Raw genomic sequence first — 17,999 nt, 5'->3', positions numbered from 1 at the left:
TACTTACGCTGTTGACGCAGGACCGAACTCAGTATGGTTGGCTGCGTAGTTTTTATTCACGGAGAGGGGCGTACGCAAAGAGCTGGTTGCTGTGGCAGCTGGAGCACGCGGGAGTGAAAGGCGGTGGCGCAGCTGGCAGGACTTGTGGAGCGGGAACCGGGGACGCGCTGAGGCGGCGACATGTTGGTGCGACAGGGCGCCTTGGATTATTTAGTCTATTTCTTGTTTTGAAGAGTTCTTGTTTTGAACTGTTTAGCAGTTGTTTTAATTTAATTTTTGTTGAGCAGTTTTCAGTATTAGTGGTTGATTTGCTTCTGTCACCTGCGCCGCTTTCCTTACTGAGGGAAGGGGGAGGTCAGCCATCACCGATTCTTTCAAACGTTAACGAATTGTGAGGGGGGGGGTTAAACTACACTCCTTTTAAAAGTATGCTTTTTTTTTTAAAAATAGCGTTTGTTTTAATATTATTTTGAGCCCCCTCTCAGATTTGGGCACATTGGACTACTTCTCTTTAACTCTTTGAAAAAGATTCCTTCCCTCACCTTGCAACTTGAGCTTTTTTTTTTCTCTTCTTTTTTTTTTTTAACAGTGTTCAGCAGAGAATTAAACCAGATAAGACAATTCAGCTGATGAGCAGACATTAATGCTGATGACCATGAACCATTGCAGCCTCTTCTTTCGTAGCTTCTTAACAATGAATGTGTGCTAAAATAGCTCTTCTGGGACAGAGAGCACTGTTTAAAGACAGTAGTTGTCTTTTTGGTACATTATCTGTCCAGTCACCAGGTACAGTCATTTTGGAGTATTTTTAGCAATAAGGGAGAATCCTTCCCAGGAAAATTTGGGATGGCACATGCTCGTATCTCAGCCAACCTGCCCCCTGATATAGATCCCACAAAAGCTCCTATTGCATTTGGAAAGAGGGCCCTTCCCAAACTGAATGAGGAGTTACAGTCTCCTGAGCTGCTGACTCAGCAGCAGGCATTGATGGCACTCTGCGATCTGGTCCATGACCCAGAAAATGTCTACCAGGCAATAGAAATAGGTAAGTGATCTGCTGTCATAAGCTTTGAGACAGTGGGGGAAAAAAACCCCAACACTTGTGTACTGGTTTTTTCCTTGCAATATCCTTGATGACACAAAATGGCCATGAAGATTTTTTTCAGTTTTAACTTCTACTTGTTTTACCTTAAAAAGATAAAGAATATTAGAATTCCATATACATGGCAGTTATTTTAAGAGTATCCTCACTTTAGGATCACTATAGGTTTTATCAGTTCACTATAGGTTTTATCAACCCCTAAATACAAAAGTAGCACAGAATCTTTAATTTTTCTTTTGATTATTCTGAAGTTGAGCTAATTCCTAATATAGGCTAATTTAAAAAAAGCTTAATTAGTCCAAAGTTAGAAAAACACACACCCTTGCCACTTAGTTAAATTTTATTTGCCTGGAATCTTTTCTAATCCTGTTATCCATGAACCTTTCAGAAAAAACAAAGCAGTGAATTTATGAATTTCTAATAACATAAAACTATTAAATGTATTTTATTTAGAAAGGGGAAAAGAAAAAACTTTTAGTTATCCTAGAGCCAGAAAAAAAGACTTTTTTTTTCTTCATTAGACATTTTCTACTATATATGACAGTGGTACCTTCCTGGATTTTTCATGCTTGAGGTGCTCAAAATATTCATATTTCAGATCCCATAATAATAACAACAACAAGCAAAAAACTCTGATGAACCTTTTAGTAATTAATAAAATAATATTCTAATAAGGTTTATAAGTTTATTTGCAAAGTCTGTGAAGTCATCTGTTGCCATTCATTCCTTCAGCAGTGGATAGCACGGCACATCCAGATGTAACTTTACTGGAGAGACAAAACATCAGAACTTTTTATGCAGAACTACTCCTCAGCAGTATCTTAGTGATTGTAGAATAAGTCTATAACAAAAAATCCCTGGTACTTCATGAGAAATTAAGATACATGACAATATAACCAAATTTATCATACTCATCAGGATTATATCTGGCCACCACTATTTTCAAAAGCTTTTATCTCAGCACTTGGAAGAATCTTAAATTTGGATTTTGGAAAAAACCCACAAGCTTCACAATTTTTAGCAGTCTGTTGTGTATCTACATAGCTCATTATGTAACACTGAAGTCTTCCAGTCTGCCACTGTTTTTTTTCTCCATTTACTTCCTTCATATTTTTTTTTCTCGTAAGAGATATCAATAATCATGTTCAAAATTTATTGTTATTGTTTGATTAACAGTAACTGCGGCAGCAGTGCAAGTTTGTTGTTTGTTTTGGAGGTTTTTTTGATCAGTGCTATGTGTGTATATACATAATCATTAATGGTTCACCAAATTTATTCTACATGTGAAAAGCAACACTGTTTTTTTACATAGCCCATACTACGCCTAAAGAAAGTTTTTAAAAATGCAGGTGTCAATCCTGCAAACATATGCTTTTCTAAAAACATTAATAGCTCCACTGACATCAGTTATTTTTAGTTATGTCACTTCATAAATATTTGCAAGATTAGGATTTAACTTGATACAGAAGTCAGCAGCTTGTTTGTAGCATGGCATTTTTGGCAGTAGGCCTTGAAACTTGAAAGTTTCACCCCTACTTGAGATTTGTCAATGAGAGTTTTGCTGTCAGGACAAGATGAAAATTCCGATTGTTTGCACTTCAAATAAGATAAAAATTAATATTGCTATTTTAAATTAATGCTGAAGTTAAGAAATGTTAAAATGAACTATTGTGTCTCATAGGAGTCCTGCATAACCTGAAGACTTTGCTGGTACATCGCGACAGTACTGTCCGACAAAAAACAACACAAATCCTCTATATAATGGCTATGCATAATGTTGGCAGGTAGGTGTAGTCCCAGAGTTTACTGAATGGCATGGGAAGCAATAAAGACATTTCAGTGAGAAATAAGAACAGAATTTCTAACTTTTGGCAAGATAGATACAATGTAAATAAGAGTATTTAGTTAAGATTAAACATCTCTAAATATATATGAATTTTATTACGCTTAGTTAAATCTGTCCTCCAATGTTGTTTGTAGGCAAGGGTTGATACAAAATGGAGTAATTTCTGCCCTCACTGAGCTCTTGGATGATCCAGTAGATATCTGTCGGAAGAACATGCATCAGATTTTTGACATGATGGCAAAATTACCTGAAGGTAGGGATTTTTTAGTAGTTAAACATTCAAATAGGCAAAGCAAATAGGTGAATTTACGTGATTACCTATGTAAGATCTTCCAGATTTATTTTAGTCCATTTTCCTTGAAAATCATATTTAAAACCAGTATCTTTTCCATTTTTGCTCATCTTAATTTTCTTTAGTTAGTTTTCCTATGAAAATTTATTCTTTGGGTTTTATGAGAAAACTTTAAAAGTTATGACTTACCTTTTTTTATTGGTGGAGACAACTGTGTTTTCTAGAGCTGTTTGTGCACTTCTAAAAATTTGCAAATTTTTTAATAATAGGGAGAATACTTGGCCAAAATATAGAAAATGCTTTACATAAATAACAAGTGCAATGCCCTGTGTTAACACAATACATCTGTGAATAGTCCTGTGTCTGTATTGGGGAAGCTGTTCCTGCTAGATCTGTTAATTTTCTTAGGTCTTCTGCAAGTTAAGGCTACCTGCTCAAGATACAGGTTGTGTGGACTGCACACTTACATTTCTATTTCAAAATCATGCATCAAAAGAGGACTTTGTCCTCTTCTGTTCAAAATTATGATCAGCTGTTCATCATGGTGCACAAATTTCACAGCACACATGATTTGTAGAAAGTTTTTCTGGTGTTAGGAGGTACACATCTTGTGAAAATTGTTTTATGCCTTCCCCACTCCTTGCAAGCACTGGTGTAGGAGGAAACAAATGAGCAAGTAAAGGTACCATCCATTGAGCTGTGTATTCCACAGATGATCTATTAATGCGTCTTCAACTTCAGGCTCATAGGTACTATTCCTTAAATATATGCTTTGACATTGCTTTCAGGTGGTGAATTTAAAAAAACAAAAAAAACCCCAAACCTAGGAGTGATGCAAGGAACAACGAAGTTTGCTTTTTGTGCTATTTTATTCAAATACTGTTTGCCCTTAGGTAAAATTGTTAAATGGACTTGGTAACATATGAAATTAAAAATGTGATAAATTACCCCTAACTTCAGATGTCAAATTGAGCTAGTCATCCTACGCTCCCTGTATAGCAGGAGAAAAATCAATATCTCCAGGGGCAAAAAGTCTGACATATAAGTGCTTAGTTTAGGATGAGATGAGTTCTGCTCTGGTGATGTCCATTTGTTTCCAGCAAGATAAACAGAAACTGCATTGATTACATCAGTCAGGCATCTAGCTTTTAAATACTTCAGTCTAAACAGAGAAATCCAAGCTGAGAATTTGTCTTTGACTTGCCAGAAGAATAGGTCATTGTGCTTTTTACATGCTTTCTTTATTACCTATATTTACAGTTTTCTAAACTTTTTATACACTAAGAGAATTTATGCTTTGTTACTTTTATTTCCAGATTCTATTATTATGATTTCAGTATTTTTCTAATCTGAACACCAGTCTTAAACTTTACTCTTCCAGTTGACAAAAATTATAATTTTAAGATTAAAATTTCAGTAGATAGAAATTATTAAAACCCCATATTATTTAAATTCATGGGAAAGTATCTTCTCTGAGGAATTCTGTTACATTACTGGTGCTTAGAAAAGAACTAAATGAATGCTTAAAGCCTTGCTGAGTGTACATGAATTCTAAAATACAAAGATGTATTTTTACATGCATGCAACCCTTTTTAAAGTCCTAAATAATGCAATCCATATGAAGTGCATTAATATGGTGGGCTAAACAACTTTGTGAACATCACTACAGAAAATCAGATTTTCTGTTAATTTCACTAGCCATTTTACAGATTTTCAAATCAAATGCAACAGGGACTTAGCTTAAGTAAATTTTGACCTGTCTGACTGCCTTTAAAGAATTCTGTCCCTTACCTATGTAGATAGATAGATACCATCCTGTGAATATGTGCATCATAATGGAAACTTATGGGAGAAAAAAAACTTTTAAAAAATGGCAACATTTATTCGCTTCTGTTAAGATCACTATTAATAATTAACCATTCATCCATACTGGATAAGGCTGCTGCCTTAGCCCTTTTGGAATTGCATAATTCAGTAATAAGCCTTGCTGTTCAGTCCCTGCTGTACTGAACTTGATTATTAACTCTAACCCTTAGATGTGGCTAGATCTCTAGTAGGCTAATACAAGAGCTTAGCACTTGTTTCCTTTTGCTGATGGAGTTTTCAGATCATCTGTATGATGCACAACTTCAGTTGACTGGAAAGGTTTCAGTTTAAACAGGGAAACTGCCTCAGGGTGTGGTGGCTGCTGTACATACCATTTTAGATATGAATTTGAGACTTACGGATGTAAACTACAACTAATGTTACATGTAAACACCTGCCTGTGTCTAGGTTCTATCTCCCAAAACTCAGAGCATTTACTAAGTAGGTTGGAAGTTTAGCTACATAAGCAGAAAACATTCGCTGGAGGATGAATAAAAGTTCTAGGGGGAAAAAAAGCAATTTAAAAAGCAGCTATCCATTGTGGCCCTGAGAGGAAGCAAGGGCATTTTTCCCAAGTGTTTTCAGTTAGACACTTTTTAGAAAGTAGGGACTAAAACCAAGGGCTATATAGAAAACGTTTTTACTAGAATCATCACTTCTATTTAGGGACTTACTGTAGCAACAAGCAACATTAGCTCTTGGTGGTGCCAAAACATAAAACGTTGCTTATTAAGAATTCCACATAAATCAAAATACACTGCCCAAACCAGAGGATATGTAATGGTACACCATAGTGCCACTCAGGTCTACTCCCATTGTTCCATCTTTGTCCCTGTAGGCATCAGAATATATCATAGAATGGTTTGGGTTGAAAGGGACCTCAAAAATCATCTAGTTCCAACCCCCCTGCTACGGGCAGGGACACCCTCCACTAGATCGTCTTAGGTCAGGAGCCACTGGTGGGAATAGTCACAATTGTAAAACCAGTTTGATGATAGTCAGGAAATGCGAGATTATACTATACAAGGAGAAATCAAGTTACCTCCTGGAGTGGATTATCCAATCCAGTAAGCTGAGAGCCAGCTGCAGCAGTGTCTCTCTTGAAAAACTTGCCTTTGATTGAAGGCAGAGGATTCGCAGAGGCCTCTGCCAGACAAATACCAGCTTCCAAATCACGTTACAGTCCCGACTTAGTGAAAAATTGCCTGCATTTATAAGAAATACTACAATTCTCTGAGTAGTAGTTGCTTTTCAGAGAGGCTTCTCTTGAGCTAAGATTGATACCTGTTTCTTCATTTTACTTCTCCCACTTCAGGTACTGGTGGCCGATAAGAATGAGGTTTTCCAAATCAAATGGTCTTTAACATTGAGACTTGGTTTCAGGGAATGGTTCTGGAGTTTTGTCTCCAAAAAAGCAGAAAAGGGTAATTAGTAGTATGAAAAGAGGGCATTTAAATAATTGCCAAATTAGTTTCAGTAAATTCTGTGCATCAGTGCTTTCACTGCAATTTCCTTTTAAATGTAAGTAAGGGGAGTTACTTTATTAGAAACCTGACATTTATGTTTGTTTTGAATAAACTTTTTTCCATTCCGTGACAGCATCTCTCTCTGACTTGAAAAAAGGTGTTGGTCTGAGCCATATATTCTTTTTAGTTAGATAAAAATATAACATATATATAAAAATCTACATGCCTGTATTTAAGGGGTTGAAGATAACTCTTTGAGCAGAATTTTGTTACTGTAGAATGGACTCACATACAGATGGCTACTCAGAAGAAACCGTCTTCCTCCCTGCATTTACTTCTACACCTCATATCCAGATAATGAGATAGGATGTACCTTGTATCAGCTGGAGGAAGTCAGCAACTAATATACCATTCCCCAGCTAGAATTCTGATGTTTTCTACAGCAGAGGTATTTTACAGGGCCGATAAAGCAATATGTTCCACACTAGACAAAAAAACCCTATAAGCTGTACATGCATTTGGCATGGCGTAGTTGTTTTTGTTCACTGGGAATTGGTCAGTGACTCCAGTTAGCTCTGTGCCAGGCCACCTGGTCTTTCTCCAAACAGGAGTAATTTAGGAAAATGTGATTATTTTAAGCAAATCCACTTGCAGACTATTTTTGATTCCTAAATTTAATGATGTATACCAGTATCCTCCAGGAACAATGGGATCATTAAAAACCAAAATGTGGGAAAATCCACAAAGACTGGGAGAACACTAAGTAGTAACATTTCCAGAAGAAACAACTTGTTGGCAAGAATTAATGGGCAGAAGACAGACAAAAATAAGATAGATATATGTATTCAATAGAGGATAGAAGAGGGAGAAGAACCAGCAGCAGGAGAAAATTAAGAATGTTGGAAAAATTAATAGCAAGACTTTCACTCTTTGTGAAAACATTTAGTTGACACACAATACTTAAAAATGTTAGTGAAAGGGTGTTATGCAATAATAAATGACCTGGGCAATAACAACTGCAAAAACAATTCTAGGAAAAAAAAAAAAATCTTTCCCTAGAGTATGGTTAATACTGGAAAAGTTTAATAATTCTTACTCATTATCTATCCTGTCTTTTATGGGCACTTAATCCTTTTAGACAAAGATTGACATGGATTGGATGGGGCAATGGATTTTTTTAAGCTTGCCAGAACCTCTGTTTGGGAAGAGTCCAAGAAATAATATTTTTCCTACTTTACTGACCTTCAGTGTTTCCACTATTCCACCCTTGGAAAATCATAACCAATTGGATCTGTGGATGAGGACTGTTTAAGGATACCTTTATTCCTTTGGAACTTGTTTTGCTGTATAGAGTGCAAATGATAAACAGAAGGACAGATGGCATTCTTATTGCAGCAGATGGAACATCTCTTCTGTGAATGTCATTGTTGCCCAGGTGAAGTGAAATCTCAGCTGTATTAATGCAGTTTTTATCAGGTGGTGGTGCACTGCATCACTGATAAACTGAGAACTGATAAAATAGATGCAAATTTAATTGCATGATTTATCCAGGTGGATGACAGAGTCAAGGGATCTCATTTCAGCACCTGTCTTTGGCCCAGACTTTTAAGTTTTAACTTCCCTGTGCCTCAATTTTCTTATACAATCAGAAAATAAAATTATTCTACTTCTGTGTAAAACAGAATTTATTTTAAAATCTTGAATTCTTCAGATAGAAAACAGAGAAACATCATAGGAATTAAATGGTTAGTTAATAGCAAGCAATTCAGAGAATATAATTATGTGAATTGATTATTTAAACTTAATTATTTACTGCTTTATTCCTCCTCATGCCTATGCTTTTCTTAAGCTAAGTAGGAACACATGACAGTGCTTCAATTTCTTTTCTCCTTCCTAAGATAGCCTTCATTCAATGAGAAATGTAGCTGACTCCTCTTTTTTTTTTTTTTTTTTTTTTTTTTTTCAAAATACCCTTAGGCCTTTGTTAAAATATCCTAGGTTCTCCACTTCTATTGTGGGTTTCCTGTAAAACTTATATTGGAAGGATCTTCTTAGTTGAATAAAGATTCATTGGTTAATATAAAATATTTCTTATCTCATCATGACTACACTTTTGTTTTTAGTTTTCCTACCCAGTTTTCTTATCCTGAAGCTATGCTCTAATGAATGCTGGTGTTTTCTTGTCATTTCTTTCACTAGTCTGGTATGGCCACAGTACCATGAACACTAGAGGTGAAGGAGGCATACCATCTAATGGTCCATTCATTGGAAAAAGGAAGTCCTGACTTATTTTGTACTTTTTTCACAATTCAACTGGCTAATAATAGGATATTACACTATAGAAAGCAATTTAGACTAGAAAGACTATGCAATTTCTGAAGTAAACAATAGCATTTTGATGGTAAATTAATTAGAGGATCCTGTACTAGCAATGACCATATATAACTTTTAGTAAACTCACCAAGTCAAGTAGCTTGACTGCAAATATCACAAGCAGGCATTAGTATCTTCTCATCATGAGTGAGACCTAAATGCTCCCTGTGTGGCATGACAAACCTTTTATATTCTCAAGGTGCAGTCTCATTGGTTCTTTTGCCTCTATCCTTCAGGTGTAACAGTTGACAGAACATGCTTAAAGGGGCCCTGTGTCTTTACTACACGGATAAAACACCTCATTCAAAATTGAACAGATTTTTCTCCGTTATCAATTATGTCTGGACTGAAGAGTGTTGAAAGTCTTAACCCATTACCTGACCCTCAGATAATATTTTTGATTATGTTTGCATTCTGTAGCAAGGTTGAAAATGATTATTGCTTGAAGCACTGCCTTCAGGAATATTGTAGTTCTCTTGGCAGTCCTGACTCATCATTAGCTTAAGTCTTCAGGTCACTTAGAAAAAGCCTAGCTTGAATTTAGATATCCTCAAACAGGTCAAAAGAAGGATTCTTAAATATAAGGCAAGAAAGATTAGGACTTTTTGATGCATTTTGTACAAATGCCAAGAAGCAAACAAAGTAATTAAACTATCCAAGCACTACCAAATATTTTCAGCTGGTCTCAGAAATGATTAATGGAGTGAAGGATTCTAAGTCAAATTCTGTTTAAAATCCAGGGGTATTTTTTATCTAGCACCCTTTAACAAGTGATTTTTATGAGTTTATGCTGTTTGTACAAGAGTTGCACCTTTTCTTAATGTACATCCAGACTTTTAAAGATTTCAGTTAGAGGATGTTCTGGAAGAACCTTGTTACAGTCTGAATGGATGGAATTTTCAAGAAAACTTCAATGAAAAAACATCGATAAGACTTATGCTGAGAGATCATCTTATATGGTCACTTTAAAAAAATACTTAGATTTTTCTTAAAACCTAATTTTTCACAGGCTTGGGCCAGACAGAATTAGTATTTATTTTGGAGACTTGCTTAGAGTTCAGTAGTACAAAAACGTGAACACATTTTTCAAGGTTTTTTTCAATCTTTAAATACCAGTTTAGGACACTAACTTCAGGCACTATTCAGAAATTTATATACGTGCTTATACCTAAACATGTATTTCTAAGCATAGACACCTGTGCAAAGTACCTGCCTGTATAAGACAACATGCTGGCAGGCTTCTTATGTATCTTGCAAATACCATGGATATTTCTTTCCTGATATTTCCTATAGATCTTCATCTATAACTTCTTTCCTAAAATTGCTACTAACTGTCTCCCCAAAAATATAACAATAACATGCATCCAGAATTTGTAAAGATATTAAATGGGAATACATCCCTTAAATCTTACTGAGTTGCTCAAATGTAATTGCTTAAGATTGAAATTGCTGAATGTTGGTGAATAAACTGAGGAAAGAGATCTGGAGCAAATAAACAAAACTCAGCAGTCTGTCATAAAGGAAAGAAAACTTCAGAAACATTATCCAATTAAATAACTGGCATAACGCTAATTAATGAACACACTATAGACATGTTCAGTATCATTTAAATTATTTATTTTTTTAAGTGGACAATTTAAATGTTGATGTTATTAACCATTTTGTTTTAAATTTATTAGAGCCCTTGGCTGAGATTTCTTGCACTAATTGTAGTACATAGGGGCAACAAAAGTAGAAGGTTATTTTCCAGTGTGCATGTGTGTCTGTGTCTCTGTGTACGTATGTGCTTTACAATTATCAAACATATATTTACACACCAACTTTACACTGAAGTCTTTAAGAAGTCTTTTCTATGGCAGGGGTAAGAATCAACTGACCAAAGACTTAGGTCTATATGATCCATTTGAGATTTTCCAGTATAGTCCCACAGAGCTTCTTATGCTTTCAAACTTTTGCCGGAATGTTACTCCACCCAGTAGTGTTTCTTTATGAGATGAAACCTGGAGCTGAGGAATGCATCTCTTCAGTTTCCTTAACTTCACTAAACTGTAAATAATTTAAATCATTAAATTGAAATATCAAGACATTTAGTTATTGTTCATATCGCTCATCTTTAACCTTCTAATAATACATCACATTTTTAAAATAATGAAAAAACAACAAAAAATACTTTGGAGGCTATATACTACACAATCTCCATGGCTCCTGCTTCTTGGGAAATCTGTTACAATATTACAATTCCCAGAATGTATTTGGAGCAGTGGAACAGAATTGTCCGTTGGCAACTTTCACATTCAGCAATCCAGACACTACAACAATAATTTAAAAAATTGCCTTGTGATTTATTTTTTTATCTGTCTTAAAAAAGGAACACTAACCTACTTCTTAAATATAGTTTGTTTTTTGTGAAACACCACAAGATTTGGCAAAAAAAGATGTAAAAGAAGACTGTTTCGATGTATAAAACTCCTTACCAGTAGAAGAAACACTGACCTTAATTTGGCCTATTCATAGATTCGTTTCACGTAGTTTTGCTGCATATTTGAAGCCTTAAAGAGCAGAAAGAGCTGCTAGTCAGTTTGGAAATCACAGAACAGTTGCGCACCAACAATTCCTTTAACAGGCAAGGTGTCCATGATAAACAGTAAAGTAAAGCAGAAGTGTGTACATAGTATATGCTGTGAGTCATGTGCATACATGATGTATGTATATATACTGTTTGGCTGTGTGTACCAATATTGTGGGTGCATGCCCATTCTTTACAACTTTAAGTGTATTTTGCTTAAATTCTCCTATTCTGTAGCTTCTGGTTTGAACTAGCTTTTCTCCCCAACATGACCATTCTGCTCTACACCTTGCAAACGAGTTCATCTGTCACTCACCAGCTTTATATCTTCATGTCAATAACATTTTAGGACACTGGATGAAGAATTATTTCTTACATAGAACATGATAACACTCCCACTGTAGGAAATGGAACAAAACAAATGGAATAAAAGTGCAGTGACTGTGGTGAAAACATCTCCACAGAGTTAGGCCTCAATCTCTTTTTTTGTTTTTGTTTGGGGTTTTCAAGTTGTTGGGGTTTTTTCACTGAGGGGGTGTGTGTGGGTTTTTTGGGAGAGGAGGTTTTGACTCTCCAGAACATATATTTGTGAAAAATGATCTAGTGGGTTAAGGGGGCATAAGAGGAACTGTGTACATACATCAAGTTTCCCCTTTTCTCTCCTTGGGTTACTAAGCATCGCCCCATTTTTTTCCACTAGAAGTGGAAGTGGTTAGCCCCTTTTTTATCACTTCAGGAAAACAGATTAAGCCCAAGGATTCTTAGCAGAGGCCAATATATTTGAGATTGTTCTGAATGATGACATCTGTCACTGCATCAAAGACAAATTGGATGTTACTGGTATCAGTGGCGCAGGTGAAGTGTGAGTAGATTTCCTTGGTCTCCTTGTTGCGATTCAAGTCCTCAAACTGGCGCTGGATGTAGACTGCTGCCTCCTCATAAGTGTTTTGGCCTTTGTATTCAGCAAAGCAGACTGTTAAGGGGATGCGTCGGATTTTTTCTGCCAGCAGATCTTTTTTATTCAAAAAAAGGATGAGGGAAGTGTTGATAAACCAATTGTTGTTGCAGATGGAATCAAAGAGACGCAAACTTTCTGCCATTCGACTCTGTAGGAGAGGAAACAGCAGGGTCAACAATAGTGTTTCAGCATAACTGTGGAAAGCACACAAAATACATTATTATGTCTATCAATGAGCAAAATCTGCTTTTAGAAACAACTTCTGTTTTATTTGGTGACTGTCCATCTTACCTGACCATGAAATTTCAGCGATCTTAATTGACTTATTTTGATACAATACATTTCACCACAGATTACCACTTCCTTTATTTTTTAAAATATGTGGCAACTATGGAGGAAAGTCTAAAACTGAAGATTTAGAAACAATAGGTGTAACTTTGGAAAACAGGGTTGTGTTTAAATTTAGGTTAGCACTATAAACAAATTCTTTAAATAAAAGGGATGAGTAATTTCTAAGGATTTTACACTACAGAAACATTCTACAGATAAAGTTTTTAAAAAAGATGGAACTACTACAGCACAACTGTAACATTGCTGTACACTTAGATGTGTAGTTTAACACACCATACATGCTCAGAATTTTCTCCTTGCCTTATTTCTCCCCACTGTATAATGGTAAGCTTGAAAAAATACACAATAACCACATTCTACTACAGTGAGACAACTTGATATTTATAGGTGAAAGCTGAATTTAGCCAGACGTGTTTAACATCTTTCTATCTGCTGCCCTGAGTAGGCAAACTCCATTTATGAACAATTTAGGATGACCACCACAATTACATATTTGGAAATAACAATCCAATTCTGCTATAAACTGAAAGTAGAAAGGTCTGTTAGAAATCAACAGCCATCTTGAATTTTCCTCATATGTTGCTGCTGCGACACACTTACTTGTGATGCAGCTGGAGCTGTCCAGGGTACCAAGAGCTCCTGGAAGGCTGAGCTTATTGCTCGGTTTACACCTATAAATAGGTGTAAACAAATGTAATGTTTTGAATAGAAAATATTCTAGATTATTAACATAAATATCACTCAGGTGTTGTCAAAAGTAGATACAGAAAATATCTTAATCAGGCATTTTTGCTAAAGGTCAATGTTTTCCAGCATATTACAACTTAGATCTTTATTTCTGTTTAGGTTTCATTGGCACATCAGCATTATCATTATCTGACTAACTTTAGTCAGATATTTGAAAAATTTTTGAGGTATGCACTCATATTTTGTATTTAAAGGAAAACATCTCTTTTAACCAAGTAGTCGTATTCATATCTAGGGAATGTTGATAAGCATGGCATTTTACAATTAAGCCACAAGGTTTCATTCCAATCTTTTTCAATACCCAGAAATAATTTTTATTAATAAAACTATAATTCTTGAACAAGTGGACCTTTATTCTGTCCCAGTTCAGCTGTGTTCATGCACTGCTGAAAGTAGGAAAAAGATATATGACTGAAAACATGGAATCAGTTTTTTTCTGTACAGCATATGTACTAGGAAAAAAGTGTAGAAACAAATATTCACAAAACAAGGTACATTTTAAAACCCAGGAAATTATATAGATTCTGAAGATTTCGTAGACTTGGAGACAGAGGTAACGTATGCTGAAAATGGGAATTCCTGCAGTAATGTCTAATTTCTTTAATATTTTTTTTTTATTTTAACTAGAAGAGTCTTTTAGCTGTGTGCCAGTTACTCTCTTCTTGCAAATTAACATCAACTAATGCAAAGAATCCCTGTACAGTCAGCTCTGTAAAGTCTGCTCACTGATACACCATGGATAAATTATGAAGAAAGCTTTTCATATACAGCAATATAGATGATAATCTTAAATTCCTTAAAAATAATACACAAGCTAAATAACACGGGGAAAAAATTCTGTAGATGAGATGCATATATTCAGATGATTATTCTTTAAACTGATCTCTACAAACGCTATACCAAAAAACCTGTTCAAAATGCTGTTTCATGTATTTGTGGAGTCTGTTTTTTTTAAATCAATGTGTCTTTCATATTTTTTTTCCCTTCAGGCAAAGTGAATTTGCAATACTGTTTATTAAGAAAATAAATCCTGTTCTATTTAGAGTATCTCTTCCTTTCAGTATTCTCAGAGCATGAGATTGTGTAAGATTCAATATAATTTCTTCAGCTTAGTCCACATAGCAAATTTAATTAATATTAGGCATTATTGATCAGCATGGGGCATGATGGAAGGGATAGGTATTGTGAATGATGGGCATCATTAATGATATGTCAAGATACAGTTCCGAATCTTCCCAGTCTGTTGTCTTTGGTCTCACTTTGTATTACAGTCACATAGTGGATAGTTTCATAGTATGTACCGATCATTAATTTAGTGACTTAAGAGGAGTCATCAGAGAAAGAGCAACTTTCTGTTTTTAAACTTTTTATATAGGGGCATGCCTCACCATCTGAAAGTAACAGCAGCTGATTTGATTTTTTTTATTTAAATAAGAGGAAAAATTATATTGAAAATATCTCGTAAAACTCCTAGAGATTACTGATACCTGATTTCCTGGTGCTTCCAAAAGGTATGATGAATCAATTTATACAGAAATTATGTTTTTTCAAAGAAACACAGTTTCTTGAAGAAAGCCTGGAGTCAACTCAAGCCTAAACAGTTTTAGTATGGTCAAAAGTATTTTGGATTGGCAGAAACAGAAGACACTAAGGTTCCTCAAAGATCATATATACCATATGTTGTTCCTAACATATTTTTAAACTACTATTAAAGTCCTTTTCACAAAACCTCTCCAGTTCCACCTGTAGACTGATCTTTCAACAAACAAAAATACATTAATCAAAAGCTACTAATTAGTAGACACTGGTCAAGATTATTTTCTTCAAGATGTTTTAGCTGATTCCTCAAAACACTTTTTTTCATGTAAGACTGTTCAGTTGGTGACTGACACATTTCAGCTTATAGGATGTTTTGGTATGGCCAGTTTTAAAACCTTTATCATGCACCTGCCTATGTCCTCCTATATATGTCCAGATCCTGACATAAGTCCTGGAAGCTGCTGTTAGACCTATCCATAGTGATGCAACTTTTTTTCAGAAATATCTCTTACAACAAAAAAACACAAAAAAGTTTACTTGACTTCTTGAATTTATACCTGATATAAAATACTAGCATTCTTCCCAACTGAAAGAAAAAATACTTGATTTTTGATGGACTTTTAAGATCAGTGTTCCTTTCTCATATGTATACAAAGATAATAAATTTTGCAAAAGTTCACAACGCTATTTACAGAGTGCATTCATCTATCTTTGTATCTTTTTGATTTACTTCCTGCAAATAAAGAGACAGAATAGGGCAGACTGGAAAATAGCTATTTTATCATCCTGTATAAACATATTATGTCAGATACGTTGATCAAATACATTTACAGAACCTACATTTTCTTTTTTATAATTTAATAACAGAAAGCAGTGAGAATAAGGCATCAGACATTATACACAGAATTCTTTGTGAAATTGCAATGTGTATCAAGTAATATATTCCTTCTACCAAAGACATGTGCCATAGTGCACAGTGGCAGTGTTCTCGAAGTGGTAACAGGGGTGGCACTTTGGATGTCTGCTTACTTTGGATAGCAATTCTATAACCTCTAAGATACTTCAGTAATTTCTAACATTGCCACCTATTCTTCTGCAATAATTGACTCTTTGTTTTCTTCTAATGTTAGCCTGTAATTAATTTACTGTTTCAAACAGTATTAGCTGCATTTACCATATACATTATTCTGCAGGTATTGCAGCCCTTCGTATATGCAATATTTTAGGTTTCTGAAAACCTTATGCATACGTCATCAGTCACCTCAGTGGTCCAGAGTAAGTGAACAGAAGTGATTTGGGATATCAAAAAAAAAGTATATTTTGTTTAGAAGATTATTTGCAAATATCTATGTGCTCCATTTGTCTAGCTTGTGTTCAGAGGGGATGAAAATAATCTAGAGTCTGGGTATTTTCATTGTTTGACTGTGAAGTATTCTAGCCAGTTTTCCTGTTTGGAAAGTGGAGGTGAAGAGATGATTTTGGCTTTTAATAGAAGTAGCAGTATTTTGGGTCTAATTCTCCTGAAATTTGTGTCAGTTGTGCCTAGTGCATCTCTCTTGTGCATGACTTTACCAGAGCCACTCCATATTTCAACTTGTGAGATAAAGAGAGAAGAATCATTCACTGTTTATTACACAAGAAGTAATGTGAAAATATTTATTTAAAATTTAGTTTTTATTTGGTTTTATTAGAGAATGAAAATATATTTTATTGTTATTACTTCAAAGGAAATCTGCAACAATACTGATCATTACATATTGATCATTGTTACAGTAAAACAGTATCCTGAAAAAATTACCCCTTAAAAATGCATACTTGCTGAAATACAAGCAGACTGTTTTACTGAGCTTTTCACATTACCTCTTACACTTTCCTCATTTGCTTTGTGTTACTATTCCTTTTCATTTGCTATGGATTGACTTGGTCAGAATCGCATCCTCTGTTCTCAGAATTCCATGAAGGCATTGATTTAGTTATTTTAGTGAGTAATTCTGTGTTTACAGATTAAAACCATGGACCTTTGGCAGTTTCTGGTCATTTCAAAAGCCCTGGGAGTATTGGAGCACACCATGATGGCTGCCGCTGCCACAGCAGCAGTATGTAGCCATGTTGAAATTTAACTCTCAAGCCTCTTAAGGCTTACTGAAATACAAGCAAAATTATATAGCCCCTATATTTGGGGTTTTTTTTGTTTACTTCTTCCTTTTTAAAGGTGGGGTCACCTAACTTTTGAGCCTACTTTATATACAGGCAGATTTATAGGTGTAAAAACATGGCTTTAAAAACCTCTTTGAGGGTTTATTATTTATTTTCACAATGCAAATTCTGACATGACAGATAATCCCCTAAAAACATTATAGGTCTGTTTCCAAATAATCATACTCTTCTTTCCTTCCCCGAATGCATAGCTCTCAATAAAACCATGCAAGAACATTTTAGCTCAGTTGAAAGGCTTTTGCTACTAATTGTCTGGGGAAGAAAGTGTTTTAGAGCTAATATAGGTTTTTGGCCAACTCTCAGAACATTCATGCCAACAAGATATTGCATTTTAAGAAGTTTGTGTTTATTACTGTATTTTGTAGTGAATCATGATACTGTCCCTCTACTACCAAATCCTCAGTTGGAGTCTGTAGTCCAAGGACAAAATCAGAGAGTTAAAACCCTTCAATAAATTATGGAATGTAATGAACACATACAAGAGGATTGACAGTTTTAAATTAATGTAAACTTGGTGATCTCTTACATGAGGTCAAGAAAGAATTAGTAAACTGTTGTAGCTGACACCTAAGAAACAACTTCTTCAATGTAATATCATTATTATAATATTGGTGTGTATTTGAAAGTCATAAAAACCTTAACTAAACTAAATAGAATTTCTTTTAGTTAAAATGCA

General features: G+C 34.9%; 2 protein-coding genes across 5 annotated transcripts in view; one reads left to right on the top strand and one right to left on the bottom strand.

Annotated features, from left to right (window-relative positions):
- The first annotated feature begins 36 nt into the window (after positions 1 to 36).
- Positions 37 to 17,999, top strand: part of RSPH14 (radial spoke head 14 homolog) — a 95,791-nt gene continuing 77,828 nt past the window's right edge. The window contains exons 1-4 of the mRNA XM_054844582.1: positions 37 to 186; positions 590 to 1,045; positions 2,784 to 2,886; positions 3,083 to 3,201. Of these exons, the coding sequence (XP_054700557.1) occupies positions 847 to 1,045; positions 2,784 to 2,886; positions 3,083 to 3,201 (421 nt within the window). The 5' untranslated portion in view covers positions 37 to 186; positions 590 to 846. The remainder of the gene's footprint in view (positions 187 to 589; positions 1,046 to 2,783; positions 2,887 to 3,082; positions 3,202 to 17,999) is intronic.
- GNAZ (G protein subunit alpha z) overlaps positions 10,546 to 17,999 on the bottom strand; it is a 67,468-nt gene continuing 60,014 nt past the window's right edge. For all 4 annotated transcript variants that reach the window (XM_054844577.1, XM_054844578.1, XM_054844580.1 and 1 more), the window contains one exon: positions 10,546 to 12,617. In XM_054844577.1, the coding sequence (XP_054700552.1) occupies positions 12,273 to 12,617 (345 nt within the window). In that variant the 3' untranslated portion in view covers positions 10,546 to 12,272. The remainder of the gene's footprint in view (positions 12,618 to 17,999) is intronic.

Source organism: Grus americana, chromosome 16 (genome assembly GCF_028858705.1).
Source record: "Grus americana isolate bGruAme1 chromosome 16, bGruAme1.mat, whole genome shotgun sequence".
In the NCBI taxonomy this organism is placed as follows: domain Eukaryota; kingdom Metazoa; phylum Chordata; class Aves; order Gruiformes; family Gruidae; genus Grus; species Grus americana.
Note: the sequence above shows the minus strand (reverse complement) of the source record. Positions and strands in the feature narration are given on the sequence as shown.